General features: G+C 47.5%; 2 protein-coding genes across 20 annotated transcripts in view; one reads left to right on the top strand and one right to left on the bottom strand.

The window, feature by feature from the left end:
- Positions 1-220: 220 nt before the first annotated feature.
- On the top strand, positions 221-7075 carry LOC308578627 (putative helicase senataxin). 9 transcript variants are annotated; one of them, XM_081179105.1, is made up of 4 exons: positions 238-453; positions 1363-1550; positions 4544-4631; positions 6966-7075. In XM_081179105.1, the coding sequence occupies exons 1-4, from the start codon at positions 433-435 to the stop codon at positions 6969-6971; spliced, it is 303 nt and encodes a 100-aa protein (XP_081035231.1). In that variant the 5' UTR covers positions 238-432; the 3' UTR covers positions 6972-7075. The 9 variants fall into 9 exon arrangements, 3 of the variants coding, with proteins under 3 accessions (XP_081035230.1, XP_081035231.1, XP_081035232.1); XR_014004044.1 differs by having other exon boundaries at positions 239-430; positions 6863-7069; XR_014004045.1 differs by having other exon boundaries at positions 239-554; positions 6863-7069.
- A 1143-nt stretch (positions 7076-8218) lies between these two features.
- Positions 8219-13583, bottom strand: part of NTNG2 (netrin G2) — a 126517-nt gene continuing 121152 nt past the window's right edge. For all 11 annotated transcript variants that reach the window (XM_081179209.1, XM_081179212.1, XM_081179214.1 and 8 more), the window contains one exon: positions 8219-9440. In XM_081179209.1, the coding sequence (XP_081035335.1) occupies positions 9217-9440 (224 nt within the window). In that variant the 3' untranslated portion in view covers positions 8219-9216. The remainder of the gene's footprint in view (positions 9441-13583) is intronic.

Raw genomic sequence — 13583 nt, 5'->3', positions numbered from 1 at the left:
AGAACACACAGGGAGCTCCTTCGCCGTCTAACTCTCTCTCTCTCTCTCTCTCTCTCTCTTTCTCTCTCTCTCTCTCTCTCTCTCTCTCTCTCTCTCTCTCTCTCTCTCTCTCTCTCTCTCTCTCTCACACACACACACACACACACACACACACACACACACACACACACACACACACACTCGTCATCATTATTTAAAAAGAGCATCTCCTCACGGACATAGAAATGTCTCAGGAGGGAAGGACGCCGCATAAGTAACACTCTCTTTTCACCCCGCATATGGCGGCAATGAGGGCAGGAAACCCGAAGTTTTAATAGTTGTCAGGCCAGCGTTCTCCCCATTGGGAGCTGCGTGCGCTGAGTGTCCTGCCTCCTGGGGATAACGTGGAGCGGGCACGTGCACTCTTCTGTGTTATGAGAACACGTGTACTGTATGAGGATGCCGGTTGTGCAGGTTATCATTTGAAAACTCAATGAAAGGATTCCAAATGTCAATAAAGTCATCTGCTGCTCTTGTGCTGCTCAGTGCTTGTACTCGCTTGTCAATTTTTTTCAGTAAGGCAATTGTCCATACACTTGTTTCCAGCGAAAAACATGTAAATGTTCCAGTCTCTTCCAATTCTGTGTCACCGATAGGCGTGCTGCCACAATAAGTGATGAGTTATCTGTAGTAAAGGTTAAGCTGTTTTTCCCTGAAAGTGGTTAACAGTCCTAAACTTGGTGTGCACTGTACTTCTCCTGTGGTGTGTCTTATTTATATGAACACCTTTTGCCAAAAAGGCTGTGCGCATTCTCGTTGTCCACCCCATGTGGAAAATTGTACCAATTGTATTACAACCTTGCCAATCCCAAGGTGAGAGTGATTTATTAATACAGGTGCATTTCAGTGGGGTCAGATGCCATATATGTAATAGCTTAAATGTATTCTCTCATATATGAGTTGAGAGTGATTCACCTTTTTTTTCTTTTCTTTTTTTGCCTTGCCTATCCACCTCTTCAATTTTAATGCCTAAATCAGATTCCCACAACTGTTTTACAGGATCATATTGCCCAATGTTAATTTGTTGAGTATTTTGTAGGGTATAGATAAAAAAGGGTTTATCTGTTTTATTTGGTTCAGAATTAATTTTCAAATGGTGTCAAGTACTGTATCTGGTGGCATGTGTTGAGAGCTTAAGTCCGACCATTGTATTCTGTAACCCTTAATTTTGTGGCTACTTGGGGTAGTTTTTGTTAACTGTACCCTGAGCAGGGAGCAATTTCACATGGCAACCTCTTGTTCTTTAGTTGCTGTCTGCACCTGACCTACCCACTGAAAGTCTCATTCCTCCTCCTTTCTCTTGCTTCTTTCCCATATTGGCAGACAGCTGAGGAATACGGCTACGGGCAGTCTCTGATGGAGCGGCTGTGCAGACAGCTGGATGCGCAGCTCCAGAATAAAGTCATTGACAGGCTTCCAGTCCTGCGCTTGACCACTCAGTACAGGATGCACCCTGATATCTGCCTCTTCCCTTCTAACTACGTCTACAACCGTGCCTTGAAAACTGACATGTGCGTAGTCACCTTTTTGTTATTGATTATCTCACCTCAAGTCAACAGACATTGCAGAAGAAGAAGTGGACGAATGAATGTGGACGAATGAACCTGAATGTGGACAAAGGTTCTACTTTATCCTGGATTTTTCAGAACCCCCAAGTCCAGTGGTGGGTCGGCTATGCTCTCCAGATGTTGCTGGAGTCCAGCAGCCCCAGCCAGGAGGGCCAGTGGTCAGGGATGGGGGGACTTGTAGTCTGGCAACACCTGGACATCATATCCGGTGTGTGTCTGTGTGCGTGTTTTAGAGGGGGAGGGAATACACTTGCTCAGACACTATAGGTGAGTACTCAGGTGAGTGAAAATTCTGCACATGATCATAGGCATCCATCCTGACTCCTTCTGGCAACCTGATTTGATACGTAAACAATAATAATCTTTCTTTCTAACCATTTCTGAAATGTTACTGTTGAATTATGTCTCTTTGATGCTTTTCTGGATTTGTATAGTGGAAAGTAGCTATATTTATTCCAAGCTGCTGCTGCTGCTGAGCTTTTTTTTAAAAAAGTGAAATTCTTAGATCAGAGCTGGGAAACCTGCTGTGTCCCTCTCGATGCTGCTGGACTCCCAACAGCCCCAGTCAGGATGGCCTGTTGGGGGCGGGGGGATACTGTCCAGCAACACCTGGAGGACCAGGGTTCCCCCATCCCTGTGGTGTACAAAAGTGCAGTAGTCTGTCCATAATCTCCCTGCTGGATGAAGCCAAGGCTCCAGTTTATTTATTCATTGTGTTTATATCCCACCTTTTCCTTTTCCTCCAAGGAGCTCAAGGTTCCATACATGGTTGTCCCTCTCCTCATTTAATTCCCACAACCGTCCTGTGAGGTAGGCTGGGCTGAGAGGCAGTGACTGGCCCAGGGCCACCCACTTTCAGGGCTGAGCAGGGATCTGAAGCCTGGTCTCCCAGCTCCTAGTCCAATACTCCAGCCACTACACCTCACTGCCTCCAGATGCTTCTAGGAAACCCACAAGCTGGGCACCTTGTCTTCAGAGGTGGACTGCCTCTGCATGTGGAGATTGCGCACTCCTTGCAGCTGCAGACAAGCCTCTCCTCCACTCACCATCTCCCCTGCTCTCTGGAACACTTGACCAGTGACCTTCACTCCTTCATCTCTGCCACCCTCAGTGGCCGGAAGGCCTCCTGTTCCTTTGAACAACTCCCCTGATACTTCCTTGCTGACCCTTTGTGTCTGGAACTCCCTCTCCAAGAACACTTGCAGTGCGCCATAACCCTCCCTATCTTCCTTCAAAAGTGATGTCACTGGTGAGGCCTTTCATTTGAGGCCCTCCCTGCTGCTGAAGAACACTTGGGCAGCCATCCCTTGCTGGACTTGCATGCACTTACTTATTTCATAAAATAAAAACTTCTCTCTCTCTGTTGTTTCCCTGTTGTTAAAATGTACATTGTAGGCTCCCCGGGGCAGGGAACTCTCTTATTGGATGATGATAGTGAAGTGTATGCAGATTGATAGCTCAGTACAAAAATACCCCACCCCCAATCATTTCTTTATGCAACAGGATATATTCCCATTTTAAAGAAGGGCCAAGTGAGGTGCAACAGCCCACTCAGTGACTCTGGTAACCTCTCCAGTCTACATCTCCTGTTGTTTTGTGATGTGTCAACTGGGGTGCCTCTGCTGGCCATTCTAGGGCTCGGGTCAATCCTTGGGGTGGTGAAGTGTGTGGGCCATTGTCCACCAGTCACAGCTGTCTGTTAGAGCCCCTCTTGGTCTCTGGCCGCATTCTTGCAGCCCCCTGCGATGCCCATAAGGGAATCCAGGAGAGGAGAGGTTTGTGGTCCCACAATAGTCTTTGCAGGGGGTGAGGGCAGGCCTGGGCCATGTGAGCTTCGTCACTGCAGCTCTCTTACTGCAATGAACTTCCCATTCCTGACGCTGGCAAAATGGCTTCTCTGAGGGAGCTTCCGCTGTGTCTCACTGGGGGAGAGGAGAACTGGAGCCCCAAAGCCCTGTCCTCCCTGGCAGGCAAGGGGTTTGGGGCTCTCAGATGTGACCCGGCAGAATTGTTGGCCCCACGGACGGCTGATGGGGTGAAATCAGGCAAACAGGGCTGCACTTCTTTTGGTTTTCTTTACAGGTTTGGGTTTTTCCTGTTTTTTTGAGAAGGAGAAAAAGGTCACAGCTGCGCTAATGGTGCCTTTCTGTTTTGCAAGTCACCTTTGGAATGAATAAAATATTCAGGCACAGTTTTGAAATATTAACGAGAGAGTTTTCACATGAATCACAACAAATAATATTAATCCGCCAATGGTTTGTGCTGCAGGGATGTGTGGCTAAGGTCTAAAGCTGGTTCCCACCACCAGCCCACTTCCTTTCCACCTGGGGGCAGGGGTGGAAGGGCACTGTGTGCTTGGAAGCCACATGGTGGTGGGGGGGTGTAGCTGAAATTGCAAAAGCAGATCATGGACTGACTTCTAAGATTTATGCCCCAAGCTTCTCACTTTGCTCTCAAATGATGTCCAATAAAGGAGGCACCCAAGGAACAATTGAATTAAATGATAATTAAAGCTATCGATAAACAACCATTTTGAGTGTTTTAAATTATAATCTTAAAAGGTATTTCATAAAAAAACCGATGGGGGAGGCAGAGAGAAGCTAAAATATTGCAAAGCAAGGGAAAAAACCATGTATAAATGAGTATCACTAATAAATATTCACCACTAACGAAATTGATCAAAATCAGGGCCTCCAATAAAAAATGTAAAGCAGAAACATGGCAGCAGGGGGTTGTCTCTACTCAGAGGAGGCCCACTGAAATTATACATAGACATGGAAACCTTGGTAGGAATGCCTGCAACCTTTTAGTAGTGCACTTACAAATGCAGGGATTTAGTGAACCCCACTGTGGTCATCTAGTATTCTAGGAGGACACGGGGGGGGCACTGTCCATCCTGAGCCAGCTTCACCTGTGGCTTGTTTTGGCCTCTCCAGGTTCCTGAAGAGTCTGCAGCGTCTGAATGTCACCCTCACCCGAGCCAAGTACAGCCTCTTCATCCTGGGACACCTGAAGACGCTCATGGTAAGTGGAAGAAGGCATGAAGTCTCTCTCTGGATATATACGTCAGCCCTCCTTGTAGAGAAAGGCGGGACTTGGAGGGCCAGTGGGGGTGCCCTGGCAGTGTGTGGGGCTTGGCCCAAGGCCCCCCCATTGCCTCCCAAAGCCATAAATCAGGCCTACTTCATAGGGTTGTTTGGAGGAGCAGGGTGCCAACAGGCCCAGTACGCTGTGTCTATATGTGGTGCTCTCCGCCTGCCCTTGAAAAGGGGGCACAGATTTGCTGCTCTGGCTGTGGCAGGTGAGAATTGCAGTTCAAAACTTCAGGAGGGATCTAGGCTGGCCAGAGGTGTTGTAGACAATTCAATCTTTTGAATCTTTGGGGTAGGGGAAAATGTTGGGCCACATGTATTCATTCATTTATTGAATTTAGGTCCAGCCCTCCAGAGCCCAGGGCGGCAAACATATCAGACACAAAACAATGGTTTAGAGAGCCTTCTAAGAAGAGCTACAGTTCTAAACCTCTTTGGAAAAGGCATTCTCTCATCCCGTATCCCGTGTCCTTCTGCCACCGAAGGCACCTGTGTAAACAAACAGGTTTTCAAACTCCTCCTGAAAGGCAACAATGAGGGAGACAGGCGCAGCTCCCCAGGGAGGGGGCCACCACAAAGAGGGAGCTACCACTGAGAAGGTCCTGTTGGGGGGGGGTCAGTGCCATCTCAATTTTGTCCCTGCTTGTGGGCGCGCCCAGAGGAACCTGAAACTCGGGTTTCATAGATGGTAAAACTTACGTTACTTTAGCTCTTTCACCAATTGATCTTAGACTGGCAGTATGGTATTCCAGAGCTAATGGACTGGACTACAACTCCCATCATTCCTGACCATTGAACACTGTGGTTTTCCATGCAAGGCCAAGCATGGCATTTCTGGGAGGTGTTTGTGAGATGCTGTAAGGGCCGGGGATCCTGCAGCCCTGCAGATGTGCGATGCCCAGCAGCGCCACCGGCCTGGCCAATGATGAGGGGCGGTGAGAGATGGAGTTCTGGGGGCCACAAAAGCTCCCCACTCCTTCCTCTGTGCTAGAATGCCAGCTGTGTGCAGGGCAGCAGAGAAAGGGATGCCGTCCTCTGCCATGCTGGTTGCCCCTGTCCCATCAGACTCCTATCCTGCCAGTTGTCTCCCAGGGAGGCGCTTGGGCTGGGAGTGAGCCCAGTCGGGGGATAAAGCAGCTGGCATGGGGGACTCCCCTTTCCATCCTGGCACTTTCCTGCATGAGGTCACAGTTACTCCCATATTGGGCGCAAAGTCTTCATGTGGTCCTTTTCCCCAGCCTTGTACCATAACGACTTTGCCACTAGAGGGCCTCCAATCCAGGTTTGTCCACTGGAAGGCCTGGCAATGATGGTTTGCTCCTGTAAAGTTCAGAGTTGTGAACGGATTCCTGTTAAACACTCGTTTCCCTGCTGCTGCTGCTTGTTTTGTAACTGCAGTGAGGAGGGAAGGATCCTTATAGCCCGAGTACGGCCATATTGGAGGGATCCTCTGTTGCATGTTCACAAACCACTGTTTACCAGTGGGTGCAATCCAGAGGAAGTTTGTCCTCATTTCTCCTGACACCCATTATTAGTGGTCTCTAGTGTTTTAGATTAGGGATGCGGGTGGCGCTGTGGGTTAAACCACAGAGCCTAGGACTTGCAGAATCAGAAGGTCGGCGGTTCGAATCCCTGCAACGGGGTGAGCTCCCATTGCTCTGTCCCAGCTCCTGCCAACCTAGCAATTTGAAAGCACATCAAAGTGCAAGTAGATAAATAGGTACCACTCCGGCGGGAAGGTAAACAGCGTTTCCGTGCGGTGCTCTGGTTCACCAGAAGCGGCTTAGTCATGCTGGCCACATGACCCAGAAGCTGTACGCCGGCTCCCTCGGCCGATAAAGCGAGATGAGCGCCGCAACCCCAGAGTCGGTCATGACTGGACCTAATGGTCAGGGGTCCCTTTACCTTTAGTGTTTTAGATTAATTCAGCCAGCCTTAGAGGAAGGGTGAAGAACACTTTTCAGGTTAAGGCTCCCATTTCCCCCAGCTGATAGCTGTTTGAGAGGTGCACTCCAAAAGCAAGGGAAGTCCAAGACCCACCCAGTCATCGACTCCCACTTTCCTGCAGCACAGCAGAGAATAAATAAATCGCCACCAACCCTTGCTAGTCTCCTGTCCTAATAATTCATTGGTGGTGGTTGTTTTTGTTTAATCCCTTTGTAGTAAAATTAAAATAGTAATGCCTTGATTCAGGATGCTCAGAAAAGAGGCTCCTTTATCAAGCCCTCAAATGCCATGTCAACAGTATTCCTTGCTTTGCATGTAGTGCTAAGAAGATCCTGAAGTCTCTGCCAGGACAGCAGAGGCTGGAGAAAGCCATGTGAGGGCCGGTGAGTGTGGCGGCTGAGTCACATGAAGCTCCTGGGCAACATTCTGGTAATAAATAAACATTGCAGATCTTGAAGCAGATGTTCTGCAGAACCTTCCTTCTCCCATACCCCTTTGTAACTGCTAATGCAAACATTGGTGTGCGAGAAAGAAAGTGTGTGATACGAAACTTCAGTTTGCTAAGTTCAGGTGTACCTTCCAGCTGCCCATGGCATGAATTCTCCTTTCCTGTGAGCTGTGGCTCTTGTGCTCTGAAGGCCTTGGGCAAGGAGTCGCCAAAGTGCATTTTCATCCTAATGTTTAAAACGTGATTTGACAAAGCCTCAGCAGCTACTTGGAAAAGCACCTTTTTCTTTCTTGCCTTTTAAGGCTGCTTTCAGGGGGTTGTGGCCTCAACCAGAGTTTCTAGCCCTGTCTGAGGTGAACCAGAGGTTATTGCGCATAGGTCTAGCATAGCATTGACCCACTTTGCACATAAGGCTAAGCTTAACCATGGACTCCTGGAGAGGAGATTGCAGCCACTTTGCTTGTCATGTGCTGCTGCTGCTGCAAGCTAAGTCAATGGTGCCCCCCCCCAGACAAGCCATGAGGTCTAACAGAGCTTTATCCTTGAGGTTCACAGGCATAGTCTGCCTCCCCAAAAAAAACCACTTCCAAAAATTTTAAGGGGTCAAGTCTCCTGACATGATCTGAGATGCAATGCTGAATCAGTTGGAAAGGGAGAATAAAATCCAGAATGGTGGGTTAACTGATGTTCTTGATCCCATACATATAGAAAGTAGCCAATATGGTGCCGGACTACAATGCCCTTGGGTGTAGCCTACAGCACTGGAGGCCACTCTAAGCAAGAACACTCCTCCCAGTGTTTTGTTGCTCATCTTCCCCTCCCTTACTATAGGAACACAAGTAGGACCAGATTTGCTTTTGATGCCGTGCGTATTAGCAGTCCTTGGGCTACCAGCGTAAAAATAATTAGGGGGAAATTGCAGAAATGCATTCTGCTATATGAGTCTTGAAAAGAAACCTGTGTGTTCATTTGCAACAGCCCGCCAGCAGTAGTGCGTAAGTCTTTGGTGTCATGAAAATGCAACGAGACTTTTATCTGCTTCTGCTTCTTTCCTTTTTTTGGTAAGGCTCTTATCAGTAAATTAACAGAGTGTGTGGGAAGGTGGGAAAAAACTGAGACCGTGCAGCAGTTATTAGGTTGCTTTACTGTAGTAGGATTATTACACCATAACACTTATGGTAAGATGTGTCTCTAGAGGCTGTGGTGGTTCATCTTTTTCTTTTTCTTCTTCTTCTTCTCTCTCTCTTTAGAACATTTATAATCCAAACAAAAATAATTCTCTACCAAAATAAAAAGTATTTGAGAACCGTAAACTATACGGTGAAGCCTGGATAACACACATTACACTTTTTGTCGCGATACAGAGGCCTTGTTCAGTTCTGGTCTTGAGTGCGAGAAAAGGGGGAGGGAGGAATCGAAGACTCACAACCAACGGAATAAAAACTGAAAAAAGTACAAAAACTTAATAAATTCAGCAACTTGATTTGTAGGCAACAATATAATTCTAGGCCTGTGCTGGAGCAGGCTGATGATGCAAGGTGGGTATAATCTTGCAGGTTCCCTGCCCCGCAGCCTGGACTTTCTATAGCTGCCAGTCTCTGTTAGGAGGGCTACTTCCAAAACAATAAGAGTGAGGAGGAAAGGAAAGGGGACAGAGGAGAAATAGCCAAGCAACTAAGCGCCAGAGGTTTGTGGCATGGTTTCGTTTTCGTTTGGCAGGTTCCTCCTGTGCAAAGTGGAATGGGGGTCGCAAGGTCACCCTTGAACAGAAAGAGGAAGCGAGGCAAGTCTTTTGCCAGTGCCACTGCCACCACCCCAAAGTTGTGGCACCTTGTTTCTTCCCAATGATAAGAGTCAGTTCTGCCTCTGAAATGTTGCAGCTGCCTCCAGCCGGGGTCCTCAGCTACTTGGGCAGAAGGGGGAGAGTACAGTCCCTTGAATACCTTCTGCTTCTCTCCCCACTTCCCTGTTGGATGGAGGAAAGAGAGGCTGGTGGTGGGGAGAGAGAGAGAGAGAGACAACCCCCTGCTCCCTTAACTTGTGAGCACCTTCCCTCCTTCCCTTCCCCTCTTGTCCTTCCATGAGGCATTTCCCCCCCCCCCGCCCCCTGGTTTCCTGGGCTTCAAAGGTCCAAAAAGTGTTGCAGCTGCAGGCCCAGCACGCTGATGAGGAAGGCCGAGAGGTTGAGGTACGTGCTTGAGGCAGAGTCACATTCCTTGTTTTCTCCCTCACATTTGGATTGCTCACAGAGGACACCCCTGAAGTTGGGTGGGCAGAGACAGCGCTGGTTGTCATAACAAGTGCCCCCATTCTGGCAAATCAACAGCTCCTCGTCGCACACATTAGCTGTGGAAAGAGAGGCAGGGAGAGCGGCTGAACTCTGTTTGTGTGGGGGAACCCCCTTGGCTCATCCCCACTTTCTTGAAACCCTACACAAACCACAACTCTGGACGAAGTTGGTTATCTTGGTCAGGGATGGTTAACTTGTTATGCGACGCTTATTGCCTGCTAGCCCCTGATGGCTGCCCATCCTTCCTGGGACTGGGGCAGGAGTCTCACTGTCATGATCATCATCACCACTGTTAATACATTCATATTCCCCCTCTCCTCCAAGGCTCTTAAGGTGCTGTACATGGTTCTTCTCCTGCTGTATTCTATCCTCATCACAACACTGGGAGATAGGTTAGGCAGAGAGACAGTGACTAGCTCAGGGTCATTCTAAGCTTGACAGTTGAGTAGGGATTTGTGCCCTGGCCTCCAAAGTCCTAGTCTGACACTCTCACCACCACAACCATCATTCCTGGTCTAGTGCCTTTTCCAGTCTGATTTGGAGGCAAGAGAATGGTGGCGCCAGGGCAGAACTTTGGGGCAAAAGGCCAGGGCCTCACCTAGCAGAAGGAACAGGAAGGTCCCCAGCATTTTAAAGTGAAATGCAGCACCCTCTGGAAGGCTCTCCCTGTTCCCCGACTATACTGCTGGGGCTCGTGAGTTTTCTTCTGCCTGTTCCACGTGCAAAGCACACGCTCTATCTCTGAGCTATGCTTCACCCTCATAGCTGTAATTGGACTCCAACTTTCATCACCCTCAGCACTGGTTGTGCTAGCAGGGGCAGATAGGAGTTGGAAGTCTAGCAACATTAGGAGGGCTACAGGTTTGCCACCATTGCTGTAGCTCCTGTCCGTCTTGCCTGTTCTGCTGCCTTGTGTGTCTGTCTCACATCCTTCCTACATCTGCTACCCAGAATTGTTAATTGGAGCTGCTAGGAATTGATGCTGGGAACTTTTGCACATCCACTTGGCATGTGGAAGACCCCAGGTTCAGTATCCAGCATCTCCAGGTAGGACTAGAAGAGAAACTCTGCCTGGAACCCCAGAGAGCTGCAGCCAGGCAATGTAGAGGATACTGGGCTATTTGGAACAGTGGCCTGACACTGGGAGATAGGGCAGCTTCTTATCATTCTACTCCTCAAGGGCCAGAGCTCAGTGCACCTATGTTGCATGCGGATGGGTCAAGTTACAATCCCTGACACGTCCAGGGGATGGGGTGGAAACCTGGAGACTTCCTGTCAGTCCGTGTAGACCAGAGGTTTTCAACCTGTGTGCCTCGGCACTCTTGAGTGACTTGATGTTTGGTCAGGGGTGCCGCAGGAGGGCCCTCCTCCTCTCTCTCTCTCTCTCTCCCTTTCACATCAGCCGTCCTTCCTGCATATCTGCAATCTCTCTCTCAATCTATCTCTCTGTCTCTCTCCCCAGCCCGGCCTGACTCTTGCTCCTGCTCCAGCCAGGAGGAATCCAGTTATGGAGCAGCCTATGCAATGTGGGAAGTTTGCCTTATTTACTGCTCTGGTGCTTGCCTTCTACTTACAAGTAAATACCAACAGTACATGCAGGCACCTAGATCGCTAAAGTCGTGTGTGTGTGTGTGTGTGTGTGTGTGTGTGTTTTGGAGGTGGACGAGAGAAGGGTGCCATTTGTGGAAAGGGTTCTTTATTCCTTGCTCTGGAGAAATTGTAGTTTTCATCCCTACTACTTGCAAGTAAGTCCCAACAGTGTGTGTGTGTGTGTGTTAGCACAATGGTATCCGTCTGTTTTACAGGGAGCTCAAGGTAGTGTACGTGGTTCTTTCTCCCCACCTCTCCCTTCTGCAAAGTAGGCCAGGCTGAAAACCAGTGACTGGCCCCCAAGGTCACACCCAGTGAGATTCATACCCAGCGTGGAGGATTTGAAACCCTGAAGTTGCCCCAGCCCCTCTGGTAGGTTTGATCATTATTCCTTTCCTTCAGTTTTCGTAGCTCTTCAAAATGGGGCAACCAGAGCTCTTTGCTTGATTGCAAAGCCACATATTTAGACAGAGATGGAAGCATCTGTAACACATTTAATTTACTGCAGAGCCTTTACTTGGGTAATATTAGCAGCAACCCAAAAGCCACAAAGTTTGGTCCTCTCCAGGGTCGTCTTAGGACAGAAATAAAAGTCTCCCCAATTTATTTGCGGCCATTACTTGCATGCTGCCCAACAAAAGATCTTGCAATAAATGAAAAACAAAGGGGTGGGATTAAAAATAAGATTTAAAACTGTGAAATCAAAGCAGCTGTCAACACTGATGGCATTCTCCTATGACTGCCAGTTACTATGGCCAACTGATGTCTGTTTTGGCCTAATGTTGCCTGCTATTTTATTCTTCCTGCTTCCAGATTTTCTTACACCTAGGTCCCATGCTTAAATTTGCAATGCAGCAATACGGAAAGAAGAGAAACCAGAATGGACTTCCAGGGCAGCTAGTAGGCGAGCAAGCCAACTCTTCCACCGGGGGGATGGGGGACGGGACTGTGAGGGATTTTAAAATGGCAGTGACCGCACCACATCCTTGTTCCCTCCAGGAGTTACCGGGGGGTGTAGGGTGCCCACAGCACGAAAAGAGGCTTTCCCCATTGTAAGCGATGCTGGAGGACGCTGTCTGAGATGGGTACAAGGGGCCATTCAGGTACTCCATTGATGATTCCTCAGGAATAGTTGCGCCAGGCTGTTCATGAAGTGGCTCTTTTCTCTTCTATCCTAATTAATTTGGACTGTAAAACTACAAAGATGAGCTGAAGGCACCAGCCCATTGAAAATGGTGAACAACAAGCTGCAAAATAAATCTGTGTGCTGGGTCTAAAGAACTTTAAGTAAAGTAACATCTTGTTGCCGTGAGTAACAGGGGTGGCAAATGATGCAGGGAGATTTTCTCTACGAACATTTGGTAAGACCTTCTTTACCCCAATTTCCTCACAATTATACTGAAAGGAGCTTAATTATTAAAATGGAATGTGTGCTGATTTAAGATGAATTACAGTAACACTGGGTTGCGGAAGAAAGGAGTGGTTAGAAGGACATAAACTAATAATTATATAAAGAACTGTTTCTACCATGATTATTTTCAATTAATAATTGTAGTGAAAGGACTCCGTTTGTTACAATATAAATACTTGAGTTTGGTGCAATGAGTCCACAGGGATCCTTTGCTGTGTTCCAAAGATTTGGGGATTGGGATCATGGGAAAAGGGCACTGTGGAATGTAAACAGACATATATTCTTAGAAACTATATGTAATACTGCCGTCTTGTGGCGAAATAAGGTCATGCATGACAAGAGAAGATCAGTGTGGAAAGCAACAAATATTTTTTGAGGGTATACTACCATCTGGTGGTAAAACAGGGATATGATAGATTCAATGTCGAAAATGGCGAAGGCCGGTGGCAGAAAAGCGTCACTGCCAGCTGAAGGCGATTCCAGTGAAATTTTGATGGGAGTTCATTTACCTCTAGAACAAAATACTTTAGCATTGACTGAGTTATCGAAGAACATTAAAGATTGTTCCAGTGACATTAGAGACTTGGCTAAAAGGACATCACTGGAAGGGTCAGTTAAAAAAACTTTCTGAGGAGAGCCAAGATACAAAAAAATGCAGAGGAGAAGTTCAAGGTCAAGTGACAGTTCTCCAGGCTGAGAAAGAAACTTTAGAGGACAAGATTGCAGTCTTGGAGACGTATCAAGAAGAATCTCTTTTTAAAAAAGATTTAGAGGTTTCCTGGAGCTTTGGGAAGAAGATTTTAAGGAAAGGAAAGGAATTTGCGTCTTTTTTTTACAACTACCACCAGAGATGATGGAGAATTTGATAGATAGAGATTATAGAATTAAATAATCATATGTGAGAGCTAAGAAACTCCCACAGGACTGTTTGGTGCAATTTACTTCAAGAGCGCTGAGATATAAAATTCTACAAACTCGTTTTCAAAACCATCTAAAAATAGATGTTCAGAGGATTGGAATTCTCAAGGAAATCCCATCAAGGATCCTAAACAAAAGAAAGGAACGCAGATTTTTGGTTGAGGCATTGAAGAAACAGAAGGTACCGTTTAGATAGGAATACCCAGAGGGACTGAGTTTTACTTACAAAGCTAAGAGATAAAGATGTGCAGATTTGCAAAAACCGCAAGATTCCTGGAAG

This window comes from Podarcis bocagei (genome assembly GCF_964188305.1).
Source record: "Podarcis bocagei genome assembly, chromosome: Z".
Taxonomy (NCBI): domain Eukaryota; kingdom Metazoa; phylum Chordata; class Lepidosauria; order Squamata; family Lacertidae; genus Podarcis; species Podarcis bocagei.
This window is presented reverse-complemented; position numbering and strand designations above follow the sequence as displayed.